The sequence below is a fragment of the Agelaius tricolor genome, unplaced genomic scaffold (assembly GCF_023055355.1).
Source record: "Agelaius tricolor isolate 1412-34295 unplaced genomic scaffold, bAgeTri1.0.p SCAF_14, whole genome shotgun sequence".
Taxonomy (NCBI): Eukaryota; Metazoa; Chordata; class Aves; order Passeriformes; family Icteridae; genus Agelaius; species Agelaius tricolor.
In genome coordinates, this window is record NW_027269274.1 from 3,400,620 (window position 1) to 3,426,206 (window position 25,587).

The 25,587-nt window shown below is 43.2% G+C and overlaps 1 protein-coding gene across 2 annotated transcripts in view; it reads left to right on the plus strand.

The window, feature by feature from the left end:
* Window positions 1-25,587, plus strand: part of PDZRN3 (PDZ domain containing ring finger 3) — a 131,358-nt gene that overhangs the window by 89,209 nt on the left and 16,562 nt on the right. The window contains exon 1 of one of the 2 annotated variants that reach the window (XM_071439331.1): window positions 11,557-11,674. The exons of the other annotated variant lie outside the window; for it this stretch is intronic. Within the exon in view, the coding sequence (XP_071295432.1) occupies window positions 11,606-11,674 (69 nt within the window). The 5' untranslated portion in view covers window positions 11,557-11,605. Of the gene's footprint in view, window positions 1-11,556; window positions 11,675-25,587 lie in introns of those variants that run through there. 2 annotated transcript variants of the gene reach the window in all.

The following is a 25,587-nucleotide window of genomic DNA, read 5'->3' on the forward strand; positions in this document are numbered from 1 at the left end:
TTTTTTTTTTTTAATAGGAAATGCATTAGGAAACTGCATCTCTAGGTGAGAGCATTTGACCCAATAAAAGTGTGATTTTATATTTTAACCTCCTTTTCTCTCTTTTCTTTCTCTCACTGGCATTTGCTCTCTATTCATGTGCTTCCTCAGTGCTGTCTTGTGTGGTATCATGGCACCATGACCAAAGTGACAGACTTTTGTCTCTGCTGGATTAATCAGTGTGTTCTTTGATCCATAACATATGCTCCTCGTAGACATTTAGCATCAACATATTCAAGATTTGTGGTCTGGCAGTTCAGTGCCTGATGTAACCTGGCTGATAGACACTTCGGGGTATTTAATTTTTTTTTTTCTTAAATGGAGCCTTCCTTTCATCCATAATAGAGCTTAAACAACTGAGTTAAATACGTGATGTTGAATATTTGCGTTTGCTTGAAGATATTTTTTTTTTTAGCTTTGCTTGAAGATAATTTTTTTTTTTGGGGGGTGGGGAAAAAGCCCTGAGTGGCTCCCAGAGAAATTCCAGCTCCCTGTGGGCACAGTGTGGATGTTTTGATGCAGGACTTGCCCCAGGGTCCGTGTGTCCATGGGCAGGGAAAAGGACAAGAACTCCAGAGCAGCAGTGCTGGTGCCATCCCAGGATACCCTGACACTGCTCCAGGGGCAGAGGGAAAACCAGGAAAAGTTCCTTCAGCCCCCACAACCTGGGCTGTGACCCAGGGCTGGGAGGTGAGAGCCCAAATTCCACCTGCTGGGATGGTCCTGGTGGGATGCAGGAGGGGCTGGGGCAGCAGGAAAATCCCAGGGAATTGGGAATTTGGGAGTCCCTGGGGCAGCCCCCAGCAGCAGGAGGAAAATCCCAGGGAATTGGGAATTTGGGGATCCCTGGGGCAGCCCCCAGCAGCAGGAGGAAAATGCCAGGGAATTGGGAATTTGGGGATCCCTGGGGCAGCCCCCAGCAGCAGGAGGAAAATCCCAGGGAATCCAATCCTCACCAGCTCATTCCCAGGAACAGGCACCCACACAGTGGGGGCTGAGATGGGAAATGTGGCCTTTATTTCCTCCAAGTGCTGTGTCAGACTGCAAAAAGTTCTATCAGAGGAAACTGGCAAGGGCAGGGAATGAACAGAAGAAATAGGGGGCAAACCAAGATATTTTTCCTTTAGTGTATCAATTAAATAAAGGATATCAATTAATGAGATTCCAACAATTTAATTAATTTTCATTGAGAGGTACAGCATGTGATTTACAGCTCAGCTACTCCTTTACTGATCATGCTGCTATAAAGGGCTACATAATATATTGCTTTCCACTATGCCATGCACAGCTAGAAATGGCAAGAATAAAACAGGATTAACTGCCCTCAAAATAGTCTGGGCTTGAAATTAATTGTACAAGGCTGATGTCAAAACTCCTTTTTGACTTCAGAAGGTGCTGAATTACCTCCTCATCCCCATCTCCTGCTGCACACAGGCACATCCCTGTCTATGGCAGAGTGGGCCCCAAAATAGCCCATGTAATTCAGAGCAGAGAGGATTTTTATTATTTTTTTTAAAGCATTGTCCTGCCATGAAGAATTAAACAGAAAATGAATGGAGAAACCAAATGTCAGCTGCTCCCTTAGACTTCAAGGTTCAGGAAACTGCTTAGTGGGAGTAGGAAGAGACTGGCAGGCTGAAATGTAAGAGAATAATTGCATTATAAGAAGATTATGGAAGATTATTTTTCTTGTGGGCCCCAGATTTCTGCAAAAACAATCCTGAATTGCATCCTACATGGCAAAATGAATTCCCCCATTCCTCCAAACAACCAGGCTTTATTAACTGCATATTCCTTTGGTGTGGGCAAAATTAAAAATGGGCTCATGTTGCAAAACATTCCATGCATCCTTCTTTCCTTTGACAACATGGAGCTTAATGTGATTAACAACATGGCAGCTCGTAGCAAGAGGAAAAATAATTGGGTTTTTTTCCAATGTAGGAGCCTCCTGATAATCCAGAAATCAGCCTGGGAGGGTTCCCCAGCAGGGCTGGGGAGCAGGGTGCCCTGCCTGCATCTCCCCATCCATGGGGTGCTCCTGCAGCCCTGCGTAGCCAGGCTTTTTTATTATTATTATTTTAATGTTTAACTATAACCACTGGGACTGGAATCAGAGCTTCTCATGGCCCAGTATGAATATTAATAAGACACTGGGCCATGGATTTCCTGGCTGATTTTGACAGTTTAAAGGATCAGTTAGTTAATTAGAAGATGACATGGCACATCGCATCCCTTGGCTCCGTCCTGCCTTCTGTCTCCTCTTTTCATTTTCTTTTTTGACATGTTAGATTACATCATTACTTGTAGTTTCACTTGTTAGCCACACCATGAAATGAGACTATTTTAAGCTGTAATTATTGTGATTTCTCTCCTCCGCTAAGAACATGAAACTCAAAGAAAGCAGAGAGCAACTTGAATTTCAAAGTCTTAGGAATAGATGCCTGCCAGTTTATAACCTTCTAACTACAGCCAAGAAATAGAAAAAAAAAATTAAATAGCGCAGAAAATTGTGTTGATCATCATCCTGGCAACCAATGTAGTGCTTTAAGCAGGCAGCCCCATCATCTGGGCTTCATCTGTGATTTAATTAATGTTTTCATAGGTGTATTTCTCAGAAACTCAGTCTCTTCCCCCCAGCCAAGAGATTGTGCCTCTAGAGATGTATGTGCAGACACATTTGTGTCCTAGACAGAGTCTGAGTTTTCTGTCATCGTGGTCAGAACAGACACAAATAATTTGAAAAGAAAGTGCAGCTCTCTGCAGAACCCTTTTGTTTGGGGAAGCAACAGAGGAGAGCAAGCATAGGCAGGGGACAAGGAATATCATTGAAATCTTATTTCCCATCTACACCTAACACCCCAAAACAGTCAAACTGCAACTCAAACCATAAAAATATTTAAAATAAATACAGTCACACCATAAATCACACAAACTTTCAAGGTCTGCATCCCATGTTCATTGCTGCAGCCACCAGGATGAAAATTCTGGACACATTAAACAACTTTCAAAGAAACACAACCACTTATTTTGTCTGTTACTAGATAATCTCATTAATTAATATTTGTAGTCTAACTTCCATTCTGTCTGTAAAATTCCTATCAAGGACATTGGTTTACTTCTGCAGAGAAATGCAGAGAAACATCAGTCTGCAGGAAAACTGGAATGCAGTTTCTGGATTAGGGAAAACCAGCAGCTCTGAGGCTTCACTGGAAATGACAAGATTAGTGATTGTCTTCTGATGGGAATGATCATTTCTGGGTTATGATTCCCTGTGGACTTTGCCTTTTCTTTTATCAAATATTTATATCTGTGTATTCATTTCAATGCTGCCTGATCAATGCTGCTGATCAGAATGTGTATTTTAAAGGAGGAAATGTCAGAGTAGGTACAGCTATGGGATAACTCCATGCAGTTGGCCAATACAAGAGCCAATGTGGGTAATTTATGTCTTTCATTAAGGTAAACATTAATTCACAGGGCTTCCCAGAAACACACTGGTAATAACAGGTGGAAATCATTTCCATTGCCACTGAAGATAAAGCCAGGTGATGTGACCTGGAGAAGGAACAAAACTGGGAATTATGTGCCTTCCGACAGGGATTAATGCTCAGACTTGATGGCCACAAAGGTCTTTTCCAGCCTAAATCCTTCTCTGACTTTCCTCATTGAACCAGAATTCCTTGTTCAAGACGAGCCAAGCATAAAAAGTGTCCTTCTTGTGTCAGAGAAGGCATTAATACTTAGAGTGTCTTTTATCCAACCAATGTTCTTGCAATAGGATTGATTTTATAATGAAATGAGACATGAACCAGCATTGCTGCAATTCCACGGGCCGGTGAGATTACATTGCAAAGAGGATAAATGGGAGGCAAATATTGTTGTGTATTGTTGGTGTGCTTGATGAGCTAAACAATGGAAATGTGCACTGGGCAGGACCTGAGCCACCTGCTGTATCCTGCCAGAGCTTCAAGACTGGTGAGAGCACAGGTGAGCTCCCAGCACAGACACAGCCTGGCTCTGGACTGCAGCCAGCCCAGAGTCCCTGCTTCCCTCTGTTCCTCTGCTCCCACCCCACACCTGCTCGGCTTTCGCTGTGCTTGTGCTGCAGCACAGACTCTGCTGCTGCTGCTGCTGCCTCACGTCCCCAGCTGAGTCCCTGCTGTCCCCTCTGAGAGCCCACAGAGGAATCCATCACACACACCAGCTCTGGAGCTGATGCCAGTCTCCTTCAGTGAGAGCACATCTTTCCCAACTTCAAAGGCAGAAATGAGCACTTACATTTCCTTTGTTCCTAAAAGACTCAAATCCTGTCTCATTGAAGGTCTGCTCCTCTCCTGGGCCTTCCCTGCACAGGAGCTCTAGCTGAGAATTAGCAATCAAACCCCTCATTGTCCACCTGAACCTAGAAATGAAAACAAAGGCAAACAGATAAGCAAGTCCTGCCATTTACCATTAATACTTAATATTCCCACATATTCTTTTCATCGGGTGGTTAATATAAAACCTAATGAACCATAGATGGCATTCCTGTTTTGCTCTGTTTCATATTAAGTGTGGAGCAGTAAAAACTGAAAGATAATATCTCTTCAAATAGAAATGGCTTAAAATTCTTAATATGAATACAGTAGCTAAAAGACAAAAGTGAAGACTGTGATCCTTAGCAGGTCTTGGCAGTTTCTGGCCATAGGTTATTAAGCATTATTCAGCTGACCCTAAGGGGAGTTCATCTGGAGACATTAAGGTCAGAGAGCAGAAGCACTTGGACACAGTCAAATGGATTTTACACCTTTGTATCTCTCTGACATTACTGTTTTGCTTCAGCAAGCTGACTAATATCAGATATATCCTACTGGGTACCTTTCTAAATCACTTCAATTTTCTTTGTCCCTGGGCTACAGTTATATGATCAGGAGCCAAAGCCATCACAGGCTATGATATACTATTTTACTTCCTCGTTTGTATTAGAATGAACTTTATTAGCTTTTGGGGCACGTGTCTATCAGTTTTAAAGATGAAGTACTGTGTCAATAGTTTTTATGCAGCGTTCAAGTCCGCCGAATCACTTGGCGTGCTCTGAGATTATTAAAAGGGGATTATCACTTCTACAGAAAACGTTCTTATTTTGAAATAACCATCACTCAGAGCAGTCTGTGCTTACCAATACTGTCTCTCTAAAGTGATATTTCACAGCAAAATCAAAATGGGGGTTGATGCTCTGTAAGTAATTTCAGATTTGCGAGCATGTCAACCTTATAAACACAAGTGTAGAACTAACATTTGACTCCACACTCCTATACTTTCATTGCCCACTTTCTTCCTTTAAATCTTCCTAATTTGCTATTGCATATTCTTGTAACTGCTAACAATAACCACAGCACTTTTCACCATGTAAAAAGTGACAATTTGTGCAAGCTTAAATTTGTCATTCTTAAATAGAAGCTGTCCAGTTAAATAACCCATAAAAAATTACAGAGATTAGTTTGGCTGTTGCAGCATCAAAACCAGGAAATCAAAGATGCTTTATTGTGAGGAAGCTGAGGTTTCAGCTATCAGGGAAGAAGCTTTTAGAACACAAATCCAGCCTATAATCAGATTTTCTCATTTCCTCGCCAGCCTTCCGTACTTTTGGCTCTGTGGTTCACAGTGGCTGCCTCCATTGTGCCATGAATGGAAAAGGGATGGGGGATTTGAGCTGAGGGATGAGGAGTGTGATCTGCCTCCAGGTCCTTCCCTCAGCTGGGCTTTGCTGGGCTGGCAGCTGGTGGTTTTGGAGCTGGAGCTGCTCAGGTGAAAGAGCAGTCCCTTTTTGATGAGTTCATCCTCCGGCCTCGGCACCCAAACCCTGTTTCACCCCCTTCCCTCCCAGTGTCACTGCTGTAAATCCAGCTTGAGCATCCCCAGGTTCAGGGATCACCTTTTGCCTTCAGCTTTGGCCAAGACCTCTTGGCATGGCTGTGATCAACACCCAGAGGGGCAGCCCAGGGCAGGAGGAGGAGTTCCCTGGTCCACAGGTCAGCTCTCCTGCTTCTCCCCACCACAAGGTCTCAGCGGCATATTAAACAGTTATTTACCCTATTCTGACCTCATCGTTCTGCTTCATGGGAGACTGAATTAACACAATAGTGTTGGATCTGCTGGCCCTGCAGAGCTTACAGGGATGGTGCAGGGATGCTCCTGAGGCACCACGGCCTTCCTCAAGTGGCATAAATTACAGAGATATTGGACTTTTAAAGAGCTTCAAGGGCAGAGCAGTTTCCTTCAGCAGTTTAACAATAAGTATCATTTCATTTAAGTTACTTCTGAGGATTGGAACTCTTTCAGAGATGCTAAGTGGAGCAAATAAGGATCTCAAGACTTCAGCATTAACTGATGGGAATAAAGCCAAAGTTTTACATTTGCTTTCACATCCTCTCTTGTGGTATGTTTTAGTTTAAATATTTTGGCTCAGTCTTGAAGCTTCCAATGCATAGGCAGATTGCTATGCCCACATGCAAAAAAACCCCACCAGAATTGAGATCTTTATGCTGTTATATTTAGAGTGTGTATTTAATTATTGTGCCTGCACGATGCCATAGAAAACCCCGGTTTGCTTTCACATATTCAACAAAGAACTTTTCAGAAGGGTATTTTTAAATTAGATCCACACTAATTACATGTATTATTAAGAACCCAACGCTTCACAGCTATCAGTGGGTTGTATTATTGAACATTTTCAAATAAACACAGGGAAACAGAACTCAGTCTGAACACATTCCCAGCAGAGGCACTCGAGCTTTAATAAAGGTAACCCAATGGTTATAATTAAAAAACACCTCTCACACTTTGAAAAATCCCAGATACTTAACTTTGAAGTACGGTTGTGTAACACAGTTCTCTTTCACACCGCTCTGGGTAACCATAATCTGTACAGTTCCATGACTTCTGTTTATTTAACACACCAAAGCAAGAATTATTTATAAAGTCACAGCTGTTCTTTTTCCTAGCTTTTGTTTCTCACAAGTCTTAAATATTTGTAAAAACAAGAAAAGTAATTAAAGTATTGATACATTAAGCAAACGCTTCCCTAATCACGCTGCTTAAATAGGAATCACTTGTTTAAACAGAACTTGTTAAGTATATGTACAGAAATACAGCGTTAAATAGTTACTGCAGAGCAGGAAAGCCAACTTGCATTTAAAGAAACAAAATAAACAATGCCAAGCCATCAGTGCTATCGCAGGCAGCCACTCCAGCATTAGGAGCTGGGTTTGGTGTGTGGCCAGCTCCGAGCAGGAGCTGTGTGCCATCTGCTCCTCGCACAAAGGACACGAGTTTATTCTCGCTGGTGGGAACTGCTGTCCGAGAGCCAACCCTTGGCAGAGCCAGTCCCTACCCTTGAAAAGCTGGCAGAGAGTGCTTTTTAGCCTTTGAGTTCCCTAATAATGATCCCCTCCAGGGTGCAGGGCCCTCATGAGTGCTTCATTTCCCCCTTTATTCTGATTCAGCATCCCGTGCAGACAGGCAGGACACCTGAAGCGCATCAGCCTCCTGTGGATTGCCCTTACCTGCCAGCACCTGGCAGCCTTAATCGGGGAATAAATCAAACATTGAAACTGCAGATTTGTTGTATATATATATGTATATATATATTAGGTTTGTAGTTGCAAGGCGAGAGGCTGCAAATTGAAGCTGAGACACGTCCAAAAAGCGAACCCAGCCCGGGGTGTGCGGCAGCGTTCCCTCCTTGTCTGTCCAGGACGTGGGGACAGGAGCAGCAGCCTCCCCTTTGTGGTGGCAGTCTGGCTGCTTCCCACCTTCTCCTGTTCCCTGGGAATTAGCTCTCGGACACAAAAGCAAATGTGTCTGATAGTCGGAGCCAGGTATTGTGGCGAGGGGGATTTTGCCGGCGCGGTCGCACGCAGGCGGGCAGGCAGTGAGTAATCTAGATAAATGCTAATGAAAGCTCTCGCTGGCACCTTGTGTATTCAAAGGCTATTTCCTATTGTTCCCAGTCAGCTGGCTCGCTGACTTCCCATTCAGCGCGGATTGCTCACATTCAGCTGGGACCACTCTAACATTCCCATTACACGTGATGTAAACCCTGCGCTGCCCGTCCATTTGGTTAAGCTCATTATCTGTGGCCCTGGCGAGACCACACATGGCACATCGTTAGCGCTGGTGACACATCCCAGGACGAGCCGCCGGCTCAGGGAAGCCTGGGCTTACCTGCCCCAGGTACAGCAGGTGCTGATGAGGGCTCCTGTAAGGCTTCCTTGGTCAATATGTTATTTAAGAAGTCACAAAATTAACATCCAGCCCATCCCAGCAGCTCGTGTGGCTCTCCCTGCCGGGGTGAGGAGCACAGTGAGCATCCCTTTGTTCCTGGAATCCATCCTCCCACCTCACAAAGAGCCACCAGGAAACCGAGCTGGCCTCCTCAGGCCTGGCACCGCTCACTGCACTCCTTTAAAGTCTCTCAGGAATTAAACTGGAAGCCTGCACCGACTTTGTGCTGAGAACACACAAATTGCAACAGCCTGGGAGGAGCTGACCAAATTTAGCAGATTTCACAGGGACAGCGCAAACCATCCCGGTGCCAAACTTCAGATTCTTGTTTCAAATTGTGTTGATACTGAAACCCCTCTCAAAGAAAGCATCCAGAATTGCAGAACACAGGCAAACTGTTTTTTTCACCCTGTAATCTTACTCTTGGAAATGACTGAAGCTTCAGCTCGAGTGTACCATTAAAGGCAGAAATCAGCACTGGACAAAGCCCAGAACACAAGTTTGCAGCCCAAATGTTTAAAGTTTGGCAAAGTGCTGTAAAAACCAGTCTATATTGACCTGAGGCAGTGCTACTATTTTTGCCTATGAGATGAACAGTGGAGATGCAAGTTATATTTGAACAATGGAAATATCTCCAGTGAGATGGGCACTGGCCTGGCTCCAGGGCAGCTCATTTACCAGGGGCCATGGCAGCTGGAGAATCCCAAACATCACATTTATGGGACCCTCCACTCACACATCAAAACAAGTCTTCTGCTGGGCTTATTCTCCTGGCTTGATTTAGGGATTATCTCTCTGAATCAGATGAAACATTATCTCCTGCAGTCTATCACATTGCTATAGGGAAATAACAAATAGGTGTGTTTCCGTTGAAACTGGAAATTAAATATCCCACATGTTTCTGGTTTATTTCTAAGCAGATCCAGCTGCTTGCTAGTCCTAAAAAGCAAAAAAATCCTGACTGACCTCAGCCACCTGAACAGAACACTAACATTTATTTAAATGGCATCTAGTATTTGAGAAGAAACTTAATTGCATTTAAGAAGAAAACCAAAATCACAGACAACATTTTTGGAAGCTCTACCTCAAGTTGCTTAATCAAATTACCTAACCAAAAAATTATCTAACCAAAGCCATAAACTTTTTTACAATTTCCATAGAGTCTGAGGTTTTCTTATTTAATTCACTTATCGTCGTCATCTTTTTCTGCTCTTAGGGAACACTAATCCCCTCATGCAAGAATTTTCCAGTTGTTCAAGATCCACAGTCACTGGCTGTCAACCAGCTTTGGAAAAGCTGCAGTATTTGAGTGGCATATCTGACCAGGGATAGCCTGAATCATGCTTGGAGGGCAGCAGTAACATCCAGGCTTCCTCTGCCTTGCAACCTCTGCCACCATGGCAGCAGTTCTCTCAACAGGGAAACAGCTCAGGGATAAAGTTCCTGCTTCTTTTGGGTGTTGGGCAGGGGTTTCACTCACAGGTGGGATTGGCAGGGACCACTGGAGATCATCCAGTCCAACCCCCCTGCCACAGCAGGCTCATCCAGACCAGGTTGCACAGGATGATGTCCAGGTGGGTTTTGAATAACCCCAGAGAAGGAGACTCCACAGCATCTCTGGACAGCTGTTCCAGGGCTCTGCCACCCTCACAATAAAGAAATTTTTTCTCATATTCAGATAGAACTTCCTGTGTTTCAATTTGTGCCCATTGTCCCTTGTCCTGTTGCTGGACACCACTGAAACGAGGTCTCCTTTCTTTCTGTTCTTCGTTTCTTTCTGTAGGCAAGCAAATTTTCTTGTCAGTCTCTGTTTACTAAAGTTGTGCTAAAGCGTGAACTGCATTGCAGTAGTGAACATTTTAATGCAAACTGTGAGTCAGTGCCATTGTAGCAAGAGCTGAGTGTTCTACAGGATCCCTACAGCCAGCACCTGTGTGCAGAGTTTGGCCAGGAAAGATGGTCCTTGCACAACACTTCCCTTGTGATCCACAGAAACTCACTCAGCAAATAGTCAAAACCAGTCAGATAAGCATGGCCAGGATGCAGCCAGGCTGTCCCTGCAGTTCCTGAGGGAATGGCACCCTTGCTCCCACTCCTGGCTGCTCTGTCACCCTCTTCATGGCAGAGTGAGTTGCAGTGAGGTTATAAAAATGCAGCCCCTTCTGAATGCTTAAACAACTGGGAAAATTATGGTCAATCCACACTCCCAAGGCAAGGTAGTGCTTCTCACAGACTGGAAAATATCCATAAAGCCTGTGAGTTACGAGTACTTTTCTAGCTCATTGGGCAGTTCACTGCTGTCTTATCCTTTACATCTGTGGTGCAGGTTTAATGCAGATCTACACTCTCAAATGCTGAGTACTCATAAATGCCATGCTGATTTTATTGTACATATTTTTATAATCTCATAAAGTTTATATTTTTAATATCACAGATAATATGTGAAGCTGTCATTTACGCCACTCAAATACACAATGGGAGTCAGTAGCATAAATGGCCATTTTTCACTTGGAATATATATTAATCTAAAGTTAATTTATATTAATACAAGACACTTTTTTGTTGGGTTTTTTTTTCCCCTAAATCCACATACATTCACATATATCTTTGCTCTGCAGCCAGGCTGTGGAGGCTTTCAGGGACAGAGATGCCTTTCTCTGTTGTGCTTGTTAAACACTCAGTTCAGTCAGCTGCTGCTGTAAAACTGAGGCTCTCAAATAGCACCACAGTCCGGGAGGGAAATAAATGCTGCTGAGCATATTCAACTTCACCCTGGCTGAGTTCTGCACCACGACATTCATTTCACTGTGCCTTACGTTTAAACCCTGCTCCCAGCCTGCTGAAATGTGGGAAGAATTATCCTGAGGGACCGTAGTAAAACGCAGTCGTGTTTATTTGTAATTGCTACAAAATGCTTTACAAAATTGTTAGTGTCCTTTATTATGCCTGCTACTGAAGCACTTGCCTGTTAATTAGAGAAATTTCAGCTGTCATAGCTGGCAATTATAGCTTGTGTATCACTGTCTGTTATGAATAGTCAATGAGAGCTGATTAATATGCATGAGTGGCGGTATATAGCCGAGCCTGGGAGCCGGGAGAGGCAGAGGGAGGGAGCTGCGAGCCGGGGACGGGCAGAGCTCCGCGGTGCTGCCACCGCCAGTGCCGGCACAGCCGCCTCAGCATCACCTGCGGGGCCAGCATCACCTGGCAGCATCACCTCCGGCCTCACCTGGATGCCACAGGCACCGCTCTGGCTGCTCGGGGGAATAAGGAGGCTCCTTTCTGCCGCTCGAATTTAAACATGGGATGCAGTTTGTGCACTCTGCAGAAGCCAGAAGAGCAGTACAAGTTGCTGTATGAAGTTTGTCAGGTAAAGAATTAGATTTCTTTTCTGGAAGGAAATGGTCTCTTTTAGGTTTGTGGCCACTGTTAACGGCAGGGAAGGTAGAATGGCAGGAACTGGAAATGAAAGTGAGTTTGCCTTGTTTGAAATCTGTGTGATAGTGATTATGTTTTTAGCCTGTGTGTTCCCATTCACGTGTGCAGAACATCAGGTATTTAAATGCACTATTATACATTAAACTTTTCACAAAACTTTCATCACTAGATAAGACTGTGTTCATTTCTCCAGTGTAGATTAGGTTAAATTCCTTGTCAAGGATCATGGCTTGGTCACACACTCCTTGCACAAGTGGAAAAGATGCATAAGGAAGGTTTTGTACCTGTTTACAAGTACCTGGAGCCACTTGTTTGTGTGCAGCGTGTGCCCTGGTGCTCGGTCTGGTCTGAGTGCCTGTCACTGAGAGTTTATAGCTAGTTGTTGTTGCTGTTGCACCTTGCTCTGTAAAAACACCAGCTAACAGATTTGACAGCAGATTAAAACTACTGCCCTACAGATCTTTGTATACCAAATTACTCATATGAACCTTCTGAGAAGTTTTCTGTGAGTGTGTTAACACATCAACCTCTATTGCAAAGATTTTATTTCCTGATTCTGCCTTTCCTTCAGTGCGCCTCTGAAATTCCTTACTCTGTCACTGAGTTTGGACTGAGGTAGGGTGATGGAGCCCTGCAAAGCGATGGCCAGGTGTTTCAGGATGTGTTCCTTCAGATCTCCCTGGGAATAGTCATAGATACATACACTCACAGCCAGTGCAGAGAAGGTGGATTGGGCTGTCTGTACCAAGACTGGATGGACAGACACTACCCAGATCCTCCGAGCTGCACTTTTCCCCCGTTGCCGTTCCTGAGGTGGTTTAGGAGCAGTGACGAGCGCTGGGTGCCGTTCCCAGCGCTGCTCCGTGCTGCCGGCAGAGGGAATTGCTCAGCAGTCCCGTGTCCTGCTGCCTGCCCACCTGCAGCTGATCCCCGATCCTGATGGCACCGACAACAAAGTGAATAAAAGATGTGGCCTGTGTGTTATGCTGGTGGGGAAGTGATTAAATTTTAACCACGTAGTTGTGATCTAATTCTCGCTCGCTCACCCAAAGGACGCTGACGCTTTGCGGAATTAAAAAAAAACCTGTGGGAGCAAATAGAAAGACATGTTGACTGTCATTTCTATTTATACCAGCACACTTCCACTTGCTAAGCTGCTGTGCATGTGATGGGGGCAGGAATTTTACAGGGAGGCAGTCAGATTCTTCGGCCAGTGTTCTGAACGGAGAAGCTGGTGCTGCCTGCAGCAGCACACCTGGGGCCAGGTGTGGTCTCTGTGAATGCTCTGCTCACACGCAGCAGTGGCTGTGGGAAAAATTCCTTATCCTGACAAGTTCTGTGCAGTCTGGGTTTGGGGACTGGCAGTGAGTCATGTTCGGGAGCACAGCAACCAGGACAGACGGACAGCAGCCGATCAGAACGCTGTGACTGCTCAGGGGCCTGCTCAATTTCTGTTGCGAAGGGAAAGTGGCAGGGAACCTTTGCAACTTACTGACATCTCCCAACAGATGCAGGACAACATTCTTTAAATACACGTCCTGAAATCAGTCCCAGGAACAGTTCCTGCTGATATCTGAGATGACTGAACTATCCAGGGCTGGCTGCAGGTGCAGATCCCTGGCAGGAGTTTGGCTTTAGGCTTCTGTCAATATGCAAAGTGCTGCAGCCTGTGTGAGTGCCCAGGGCTCCTCATGAAGTACGGAATTCTTTTGGGAAACACTGTTGGAATACCCTCAGTTTCCACAGAAGTGAAAGGTGCATGTAATCCTGTAAAACTGGGATTTCCAACATAGCAAAACCTGAATTATTTAAGACTATAATCCCTGATTATTCTAGAATATAAATAACTGCAAAATTGTTTTAACAGGGGTCTACTTTGATTTCTCTCTTTCGCAAGACAGGAGGAGGGAATTCTATAGCTTATGGAGCACATCCAGATAATTATATGTCACTACAACTATAAAAATACGTCCTCATGTAACCTACACACAAGAGCAATCACTTAAAATTTAATGGTGAGGGAGATGAAGGATCACTGCCATTTAAAATTACAGAATATAGAAGATAAAAGTTTCAAAATCTGCCAACAGTAGAAAATGTCTCTTAGAGTGGTTTTTTGTGTCATCCATGTAACCCTAATATCATGTGATAAGAAGGCATTGCTATTTTAAGAAATCTGAGTTAGACAAAATTTACATAACTTGATTTTAAGGAATATTGAGCATCCTTACAAATAAATCTCCTTAGCCTTATTATTTGAAAGTTCATGATTCCTAGATGTAGGAATTCAGGAGACACTTGAAAGAATTAATAATAGCACATAACTGCACTTTCTCTATTAGGCCAAGAGCTTTAGTGTGGCTGGGAAATTAATGCTTCCATAAATTACAATTCCAGAAGGTCCAGTACGGCTGGCTCTGTAAGTCCTCTAACAGTGAGCACAAAGAGGATCAAATATACCAGGGCTCAGGCTTTATCCCTTCCTCATCCATAGATAATTCAAAGAGATCCTCTTCATTAAGGGCTTTGGCACATTGCCTACAATTTCTTTTTTGGGCCGCTGTGAGCTTAATGATGCAGAACAATGGTCTTCCCTCTTGTTGAGCACTTACCTTATTGTACCTTTAATCACATCATAAAAACCAAATTAAGACACCTCGTCATTAGAGACTGTTGTAGCTGTGCATATCAATGCTTTGTGCTCCAAATACAAAGGGGGCTGTGGCAGCTTGGTGGGAGCAGTGTCACCACTGATGAGTGTGGCAGCAGTGGGGCTGCCTATCCCATCTTAGATGTGTCCCAAGGTTTACTTCCCAGCTGAATGCAGCATATTAAATGAAGTAATGTACACTATTAGGTTTTGGGGTGTCTGGTTAAATTGGAAATCTTCTTCAGAAGTTACTAAAAGTTGTGAAAATGGGAAGGAGAAGGGGGAAGAAAAGCGGAAAATTGGGAGGGTGTTTAACACCAGGTTTCTGATGTGCTTTTTTCAGTGCCATCAGCTCCTACATAAACAATAACAGAAATCAGGGCTTTTCCCTTTGTGTGAAAATTCCTGAGGGACCAAAAAGTAAACTCCATTGGAGGAAGCTTACAGAAGAATGAATCATCTGAGATAGAGCTTTTGAGAGTGCAAAATAGAGTAAAAAAAGTTAAAGCCTGCAATTTCAAGAACTTTCTTGGTATCTTTTTCACACTAAGCACACATTGCCCACAATATGGGAGGTAAAAACACAGTGAAATCATTTCCTAGATGGACACAGTGTTTTCCAGAATCCTCAGAGCATCACAGAATGGTTTGGATTGGAAGGGACCTTAAAGATCCTGTAATTCCAACCCCACTGCCATGGGCAGGGACACCTCCACTGGAACAATTCCCAAGGATGTCAACATCGAATTTTAAATCACAGATGAGTCTAAACTCGCACGGGCAGTGCTCAGAGCTGTTCCCTGGGATTTAGGATGATGGAGTTCACCCAGTGGGAAGACACCAGAAGCGCAGCCCATCCAAACTGGCGCTTGCAGCTGAGGAGCCCTGAGACAGGCGAGCAGAGAGCCCAGCCCCTTGCTGCAGGCTGTCCCTCCAGGCTGGGGACAGGCTGGCAGGAAACCAGCTCAGGTTGCCACTGCCCTTGGCTCAGCTGAGCTGAGGTCAGAAGATTCTGCTCTGTGGTTGTTGAGCTGGCTCCCCTCACAAATACTAAAGTTCATATATAAATAAACAGTTGTTGCCATGATCCTGCGGCGTGTCGGGAACTTGAAAGGCTCACTCACATGCTCCCAGCCTGGCACGTCCCTGAGACGTGGAAAAATGACAGTGCTGGTAAAAAGCAATAGTGGGCAAGCTGGATTTGTGCTTCAAAGCAGACTGAGATGCTCTGTGGCCAAGGTTATATAAGCACCAAGGTCAGGCAGAAATTGTGTGCTAATGAGAGGTCAGCAGTGATGGGGAACAAGCCAACACTGTTTTCCATTGGCAGCTTCCAGTGGCATCGCTTGCAGGGCACTGTTCTCCAGCAGAACTCCCACACAAACCTGCTGCACTGAGCTAATCCCCAGTGCAGGCCCCCTTGCCACCAGAGTTCCATTTGCACCTTCGGACTTGAGAAAAGGAGACCAAAGTAATCAATCAGTAAGAAAGCCTAATTCAAGGAAACAGTCTAACTAGACTTAAACCTACTGAGCAATGATGTTATCCTAAAGCAGGGCCAAAGTGAAGCTTGCCAAAATAAACATTCAGCTCAAAAAAAAAAACCACCTAATCAAAACTGTAAGATTTGGAAAACAGAAATAATTGCCTCTGTACATATGCTTTTCACACCCTCAAATTTAATTGGGCAGCCAGAGAATTAGTTGCTCTACATTTCAGTAGTTTTCCATGTAAAGACCAAAGTGGTGGTGCCAATTATAGGGAGCTGCTCTACTTGAAATACAGTGTATGGCTTCAAGTGCTCTGTATGTGCAGCCTGTGCTGCAGCTGAAATTAAAACTAGCACTGAAGTTCGATTCTGTCACTTCACTGCCATTAAACTCGACCTCAATAACAGTTGTGAACCTATCACACTTACTTCAAAGTAGTCATGTGTTTGCTTAAACAAGATGTTAATTCCAAGGGCTTTGTTCTAGACGGGGTTTTCTGCTGCAGAATTAGTTCAGCTGTAGAAAAACTCTGCTTGACAGACTGGAGACTCATAATCTTCAGAAAACTGCCCTTTAATGATCGTGGCGCCTGTCTGTGGCTCACAAGTCCCCTTTCCTAATTAGACATTTACCAGAAACTGGCAATTGAAATTTTCCTCTTCACTTGATGATGAATAATGCAGTGCCTCTGTTAGGATTTCTCTGGAAGATGTTCTTTATTGTGAAGTTAGAGGGATATTTTGGCCATTAAAGGAACATAAACAAGATCTGATACGAAATAAACAAATTCCTAATGGTCACCTGTGATATAAATGCCTAATTTGACCTACTTTGCACATTAAATGCCTCAGTGTGCATAATCTTCCTAAAAACTATCGTGCCTTTCATCTTTACAGTGGGCAGATAAAATGCTCAGCCATAGCATGGATTTATTAGGATTTTGTTTAAATGATGAATGATTGAAGGGATGAGTTTTGTGATGCTTTACACTTAAACATCTGTTTAATGCTACAAAGCAGGTGGCAGAAGTCACAAGGGAGAAGGCACCAGGGACAATCACTCTGTGCTCTACTGTCACCTGTCAGACACGGGCTGGGAAAAAAGGAAACATATGGAGTAATGAAAAAGTGCAGATTCAATAAATGTGTTTTGTTGTCTTCATTAATAATGGAAGAAAAAGCTTAGGCTTCATTTTCACTGGGACAGGACAGCTCTGCAGTTACATGAACACTGGATTTGTCCTTGCAGAGACTTGGTGGGTAAAGGGAAACAAATCCAACTGGAACTTGGGCACAAGTCAAGAATTTGACAGGAGAGGGGCAGAATAAATAATGTCAAATATGCATAAACATTAAATATTCCAATATGCACTAATTCAAGCAGTGACAATTGAAGAAAAACCTCCTATTAACATGGAATATCTTCAGGCAAAAAGCCAGATGCCACCATCCAAAACACAAATGGTCAGAATCAGGGCACTGTTTTCTTTCTTGTGTCCATCCAGGGATAATCCTGGGTAGGGACACAGAGGTGATTGGATATATCAGTGCCCCACTGATGTATTAAAATCACAGAGGTGATTTTGATATATCAGTGCCCAGTTCCTATGCCAGTGATGTCCACTGTTTTTGTTATTATTTGGGATAATTTTGACATATCAGTGCCCAGTTCCTATGCCAGGGATGTCCACTGGCATAGGAACTGGGCACTGATATATCAAAATTATCCCAAATAATAACAAAAACTACAAACAGAAGTGCAGCAAGAGGGTTTTTTGCCACTTCAAACCAATATTCTGTACATTCCTGCAAAGTGAAATCTGAACATCACTTTAGAGAAAGCAATCATTCACATGTTGGGAACATCACAGCTGATAAGAACTCTTAAATTTGGCCGAGGTGCTTCAGAGCTCAGCAGAAGCTCTTGTGTCTGACCCAATAAATCTGTGTAACTGCCATCAGTTTTAGGCAGAAACAAAGGAAAATGAAGGTGTTTTTGTCAATGTCTCATTAAGAACTCATGGCCGTGGCAGCTCAGAGGGAGGAGGTGATGGGGCTCCCCTCTGAGGTTTGTGTTCTTCAGCTCTGCCTGTGGAAGGCCCAAGGTGACCAAGCTCCTGAAGCAGCAGGGCTCAGAAACTCTCAGGGATCTGTCACTGGGTTCTCACAGAGCAGCACCAGGTGTTCCTTCCATCTTTTCTTGGAAGCAGCTTCAATAACCCTCTTCAACACAGGTGATCTTCAGAGCTCTCCAGAATTGCTCTTCCCCTGTCCTGCACCACATTTGTGGAAGAGGGGAGGGAGTGGGAAGATGGACTTAAAAGCTCCTAACAATGAAAACGGGGTGCTGGGAATCAGAATTATCTGAAACACAGTGCCTGGGTGGTGGGATGGGAGGTCTGAGTTGTGCTGTGCCCTCCTGTGACCTCAGGCAGATCACTCACTTGTTCTGTGTTTCATCTCCTGTAGAGATCCCTGTGTCTGTTTGCCCTGAGCAGGTCTCCAGAGGCAGCCCTGCCTTTTGCTGTGTGCTTGCACACAGTCTGATATGCTGCTAAAATGATGTCAGTCTTGTTTGAAGTGCTGGTCTGTACACCAGAAAGTTGCACTACTCTGATTTTAGTTGAGGTGTGGTGTTAAATGCTGCCTTACAAACTCTGAGTGCTGGAAGGCCATAGCAGGGGAAAGCTCCCTCCAACTCTTTGTCTTTGACCATTCCCTTTTTCTATGAGAAGAAGGTGCTGCTCTACAGGGGCTTTTGGTCTGATTCAGGACAAGAATTGTTCCTTATGCTGCTCAAATTCAGCTCGAATCCATATAACCCTCAACTAAAAGGGTTTTAACTTTTTCGTGCTCTTCACTCTCATCGTGTGTTATTTTAAACATAAATATAGAATACACAGCTTTTGAAAGCTGTCATTGATATAAAAAAATCTGTATTTTGTTGTGCTAGATGAACGCACAGACACGGGGTTTGCCCCTTGGGAAAAGCACATGTGGGAAGGGCAAGAGCATTTCCCAAGGAGCCACACTGGAGGTGCAGTGCTAGGGGTGGACAAAGCAGAGGATGTGAGAAAACGGGTAATTACACTTGCTGAATCCAGTCATTAGTAATTCAGGGTTATTTATGGCTCATTTGTAGCTCACTCAGAGATGCCATTGATTGGCCCCCTCTGGGCTGCAGAAATGGCAGAGAGAGGCATTGAAAGGGGAAGCCTGTAAACTTCTGGCTGTGTTCTAGGTGGACTTGGGTTATTAAGCCATGAAAAGACACACAAAAGATCCCTTGAAAAAATAAGGAAAAGCATTTCTGCCCTGATATAAAGTCATTTAACACGATTAATGCATATTTAAGAGAAAAAGGGCTCCAAGGAAACCTTGCTTCTAGTGCAAGTCCAAAAGTCTCAGAAGCCCCAGCACTGCTCTGTGTTTTCACTGATTGTTTTCATAATAAAATTCCCTGTGGTTTTATTTGGAGTAGTGATCCACAGGAGCAGAGCCTGAGAACCCAACCAAGAGCATCTTAGTATGCTCCAGACACTCCTGGCACTGCCTTGGTAATACCTAAATGTGCTAATTACCAACAAAATTTAAATTCCTTTATTTCCAGGCTCTTTTTCCCAAGATTTTCCATTTGCAAGTTAACGGTTTGGAGGACAAATGTATTCTGTGCTCTCAAGGAAAAGAATCTTTCCTTGGTCTGAACTGTTTTGTCATGGATGGCTCACAAGGCAGAAGGGAAATGCACACACATGGAAACAGTCTATTACCAAACAATATAATTCTGGGGTTTTCAAAAGCAGGGAGACTGTACATATGAGGGAAATAAAAGAGGGATTAGATGGATCTGCAAGGAGAATTAACCTGTATTTTGAACCTTTTTTCTCCAATTCCTGAGGAGAAGGGGGGGTTATAAAATAGGCTTTTTGCTGCTCTTGCTTCTATAAAAATCTTTAAAGTTGTGCTGCTTTTTCATAGTATGCAGACTCCTTAAGAACTTGCTAAAGGAGTGAATCAGACCATAAAGAGCATTTTAAATGGAGCACAGGCATCTGTAGTCTAACAGAACTAGCATTTTTATAGTGCACTTCCCAAGGATTTGCATGAATTTCTACAAAGAAAAGCTGCTTACTCATTCTTAGGCAAAAAAGTTTTTTTCCCTGTGACATTTGTGAGGCACAGAAGAGCCAACAAGCTGTACAATGCATACAAATGTTTATCATGCATGGCATTAAACCCACAGAAATCAGCCTAAATTAATGGGAAAAAATAATTTCCTGAAACCCCTCTGGCTTCTGCTGTGTGCTCCCAACATCCAGAAAACAATGTCACACACTATTGCTGCAAAAATAAAACACAGAATAAAATAATATAATAGTTCATTATAACTAAACTGCTCTGCACGGGGATTTAGTGGCTTTCTCAACCTTTCAGTAACTTCTCCCACCAGTGCCTGAAGTCACTCATCTGTACTGTTGTCAATGATGTTTGCCCATGCCTGAGTGCTGAGCATCCTCCCCACCTTCTCTCCTGGAGCCCTTTCCTGTCCCAGCCCTGTCCCAGTGTCCCCTCCCAGGGCTCCTGCCTGTGCCCCTGTGGGAAACTGGGAATGAGCTCCAGGAGCCTCCTGGTGCAGAGATGTGTTAATGCTGTGTGTTAATTCTGCTCTCACAGGAAAACAAAAACCACCCCTGCTGGGCTTTCCATAAGCTCTGTGTCAGGAGGAAGAGAAAATCAGAATTGGTGGCAGCCAGGAGGAAGTTTTGTCCACTTGTAAACAAGTGACATTTTTTGATATACCTGAAGGCCTCTAATTTATGTCTCTTTCAAAGTGGCAATTAATTAGCCTTCTCTTCCCACCCAGAGAAACAAAGCATGTAAATCACTTACCTTGCTCAATAATTAAACAGCAGCTATTGATAAAATGACATTTATGTAATAGCACAGCCGTGTCCTATCCTGCCTCATACCTCAAGCAAAAATAAGGATGTGTTTTCTAGTAACAGAGAACAATTCTGTGAGCCCAGCCTTGGCTGCAGATTCCCTTTGCCTTGCACAGGAGGTGCAGCCTTGTCCTCACAGTGGGAAGGCTGCAAGGCTCCAGCCTCTGCTCCCTGTGCCAATTCTGACCTCAGGACATTAGCATCTAAACAGTGGCACTTGGCTCAGGAACCTCTCAGCAGAACAACTAAAAGCTCATCTATAAGCGTAAAAACGTGAGAAAATCTGTCCTTGTAAAAGGTATTTCCCTGTGCCATATCTGGAGTGAGTAGAAGGAGGAGATTTCAACAGGAGGGATGCAAAATGCCTTGCACAGCTCCAGCAGAGAGAAGCCAATGTAGATCCAGTGCCTTACACACTCACAGCTCTGGAAAATTGTATGGGAAGCCATCTCCTAGAGAGGTAGAGCAAATTCTTCACAAGCCTAAAAAGATATGAGGGGTTTTCCTGTTTGTTTTTTTTTTTTTTTTTCTCCTTGTTGAGAACATTGCTGCTCACAAATCATCACTGATTTATTTGGTTTTTTTCCTACTTAATATGTAGCTACCAACAGAGAGAGATGTGGGTCTTATCAACCCTACACCCCCAAGATCCTACTGCCTGATTTTACCCTTTTATCTCCAAGGTAGCACTCCAACATTTCCAGCCTTTCTCATGGCTCTGAGGAGGCTGTTCTCAGTCTCTACCCACACATTTGCTGTATTCACACCTCCTAAGCTGACATGGGGTGTTCCTCAGCAATTCCTCTTGATGTTTAGTGGAGTTCTGCTCCTTCCATTTGGGGCCAGATACAGCATATTCTATTTTTTTCATTCCTCTTTTCATTAATTCCTGGGGTTTTTTCTGATCATTTACTTCTTGGGTATTGGAATTAATGAGAGCTCCATGATCAAAATGAGAGTTGAAGATATTGTTTCCTTCTGTTTGTTTGCTGGGGTCACTGTTTGGATTTGTGCCATGGCTTCCCCTTTGGGCATCATCTCTCTTTTTCTCAATTACAAATTGACATCACTTCCACCTTCACTGACCATGGCAGCATTTTCCCTTCCATTATCTCAGTTTGGCCATGCAGTGCTGATGGCACTCTCAGCTTCATAACTTCTTGATTTGCTGTTAAAGTCCTCTCTCAGTCAGAGCCTGAGCTGGGGCACTGCAAAAGCAAAACACCCCTTGACTCCAGTGAGCACCAAATCAAGCTCCAGTGACTATTTTATTTTCATTCCAAGTGTTAAAACTTCCAGGAGACACAGACCTCCCAGACAGGATTATGCAATCTTTATCTGTAGATTTCTTGGTCCTCTCTCCAGCCTAGTTCAGTGCAGAAGAACATACACTACATACTACAAAGTAAAATACTGTAAGTGCTATATTTTATTTTATAATCATTGCATAGCTTCTATTAAAAAAAAAAATCAATTCAAGCATGCCTTCCTTATTCACTGTCTGGTGTTAATACAGAGTATTTGTGTCCCTGCCTCATGCAGTGGCTAAATCCACTCTGGCTGCACCACAAATTTCACCCAAGTCCATTCAGCTCTGTTTAACTCCAGTCACTGCATTTTTATCTACAGCTTTCTCCATATTCAGTATATTTCCAATGCTAAGAAGGTCCAAAAGCTAAGCATTTCACCCTTCCAGACAAGTTAATTTATCCATCCTTTGTGCCATGAAAGATCCCATTGTCTCTGTCACATGGCATGTTCCTCAGAAATTATGCATATTTGTCGTTTTTGGCAGTCTTCTGAAGCATTCATGTGCATGGATTTATTTTTTTTCTGTGTTATTTCCGATGTAACTGTTTGTAAGGAAAAAAAAAATTGCTGAGCACAATTCAGCAGCATTAGGAATAAAGTCTAGGAATATAAAACACTTATTTTTAAACAAAGCAAATCTGTACAGATTTATTAATTTATTTATTTTATTATGTATTTATTGGCTTTTAAGCACTGGGAATAATTATTTGTCAATTGTAACAAATTTTCCAGGTAGAAACTAAGCATATTAGTATCACCTATTTGCTAGACTCAGGATTAGCCACAAGTACTGACTCAACACATACACCAGAAATGAGGCCATTGAGATCATCCCAGTATATTTCTCTTCTGCATCATTTTTGTGCTGCTAAAAATAAAATACCAATACCTGCTCCTTTTTCTAGACTAAAAAGCAATTTATCTCTGTTATGCATAAGCAGACTGGGGAATTACTGCTTTTTATTATCCAAATATTTAGCACTGCCATCCTTATTTCCCTGTAATGGAAAATGATATTGGTGTGCTGAGATGGGAAATGCTTAAAAAAAAAGTAATTACAAACTATTCACTGCTCAGTATTTACCACATATTATGGCACTTGCTGGGGGGTTTTTAGGAACCAGATTCAGAAGTGTAATTCCCTGCTGTAAAGCACTTTTAAGTGCATTTTTGTGTGTTCTTCCATCATTTGTTGGGGCAGTTCTGACCACGTCTCATAGATCAGCATCACCACAGTGGCCAAGGCTGCTGCTCAGAGCAGGAACCTGCAGAGCTGAAAGGATTCCACTCAGCTGGGGTTCAGGAATCACCTCCTGTAAGGGATCCACAGACTAACCCCAAAGCCATTCATCATGTGGACAGCTACTGTCCAGAAGATTGTTTGCCTAACAAATGTGGGTGCTGCCACAGCTCACAGAAATATTAACTTCTAAGGACAAAATCCCCAACCATATATTTGAAGGGGGTTAAGAAGCCCATAATAACAGCACTACAGTGACTTATGCTTCCATTTCACTGCAATCAGTGCCATCCTATCAAAACCATCCTTTAAAATTGTACACACATCAAATACACTTCTGCTTGTAGAGTTATCAATTTACCCATTGGAGGCTGAATGCCAGAAAGTCTCAAACCTTTCCTACACAAGGTCTCTCTGCAGCAGGGGAGGGTTTAGATTAGAATTTAGCTGCCTCATCAGCCCAGTTCTAAAATCTGGTCCCAGTCCTTCTTCCTGGCTGTGCAGCACCTTTTCTTTTTCGTGGCATTATCAGCGTGCAGGCAACATAGTCAGGAAACTACTTGGACATAATTCCTGTAGTAACAATTTATGGCACAGTGCAGCTACTACTGCCTGTTCCCTGCATGACATCAAGCTGTCCTTGAAGTTATGATTATTTATGTAACAATTGCATAGGAGAGCACAAAGAGGATGCCAGTCCGTGGATTTGCAGAAATAAAAGTGTCCTAAGGAGCCTAAATTAAAATGCAGGCCTGTACTAAACTGTCTGTAATGCAGGTTCATGACAGCATTTGGGAATGAACTGGAAATCTGTCCTGTGCAGGATTTTACCAGGCTTTACTCTGAAGATGGAGAAAGGATCTTCATAAATAGTTTCCTGCTCAAGAGTTATTCTGAGCACATTTCTGAAAAACATTATACACTGCAATTTAGATTCTTTTGTTTTGATTGCTTGTTGGGTTTTGTTGTACAAAAACTAAAAAAAAATTAGGATGCACACAGTAAAATGTGCAACATTTAATTTGCAGCAAATAATAAAACTCAACCCATAATCAGCATTTCCTTTTTCCAGAGAAAACATTAGGCTGAACCTAATTTTACAGCTGTACAAACTGTTTTAAAGTAATCTGCTCAATTGGGCGAGTTAATGATATTTAATTTGACCAGGCCAAACTTTGCACGCTGTGCATTACTGGGAGCAATGGTGTGCAGTGTGAGCGTTTGTGTGATGTAAATGTCGTGCTAACACCTTCCCCTCTCAGCTGGCTTCACAAAAATCCCGGTGTCATCACCTCCCCAAGGCAAACCCAAGATGACAGCAGGGAAAAGTGTTAGTTGCACAAGGTAATTCAGCAGGAATTTAGCCTTTTCAATCTATTCTGCACTCAAGTTAACCCTCTTGATATCAGCCAGCTTTTTGCCCTGGGCAATATGTTAAGTGTGGGCTAAATTCAGTTATTGTGCTGAGTAATGTTCTCTGTTCAGGGGCCCCACTTTAATGTGACTAAATGTGGATTATAGTGTGTATTTAGTGCAGTGTGTGAATTCTCTGCTCAGCCCCCAATTCCATGGCCTGGCATGTCTCCTGTTATTTCTTTCCACTACTCTAAAATTGAGGTTTTTATTGCAGTGACTGACTACTACCATCATGTTACATCTAAAAAATTGTTTATCAGACACAAACACATAGTTTTGGTTTTGTTCAGCAAAAAGGTGAAGAGTCTAAAAAGCAAACCAAAACTAGAAAAACTCCAGGAGAATCAATAAGTTTTTGTGTTTGAACAAGGGCTGAGGGATTTCTAATCTGCAAGAAACAAATGGGGTGGTGGTTTGTACTTCACCTCAAAGAGCAAACCCAGTAAAATCTATCAAAATAAAAGGCAGAGCAGAGGATTTTTAAAATTACTGTAGTGAAAAGGGAAAATGAGAAATGCACAAGATTGTGGGGATGGGCACTGGCAGCTCACACCTTGGTGGTGCTGAAGAGGCTGACCTAGAACAGAGGGCAGAGTTAAAAGAATAAAGGAGGGATTTATTAAAAGACCTTCAAGGATTCAGCTTGGGCAGTAAAAGAGCCTGGCCATGGTCCTGCCCAAGATGGACCCAAGATGGACGATGTGTCATGAGGTTTTATATTTTTATAAGTTTTGGTCCATTTCCATGCTGGGGTTCATTGTCCAGTTCCAGCTCCAGGTGATGCAGTTCCACCCTC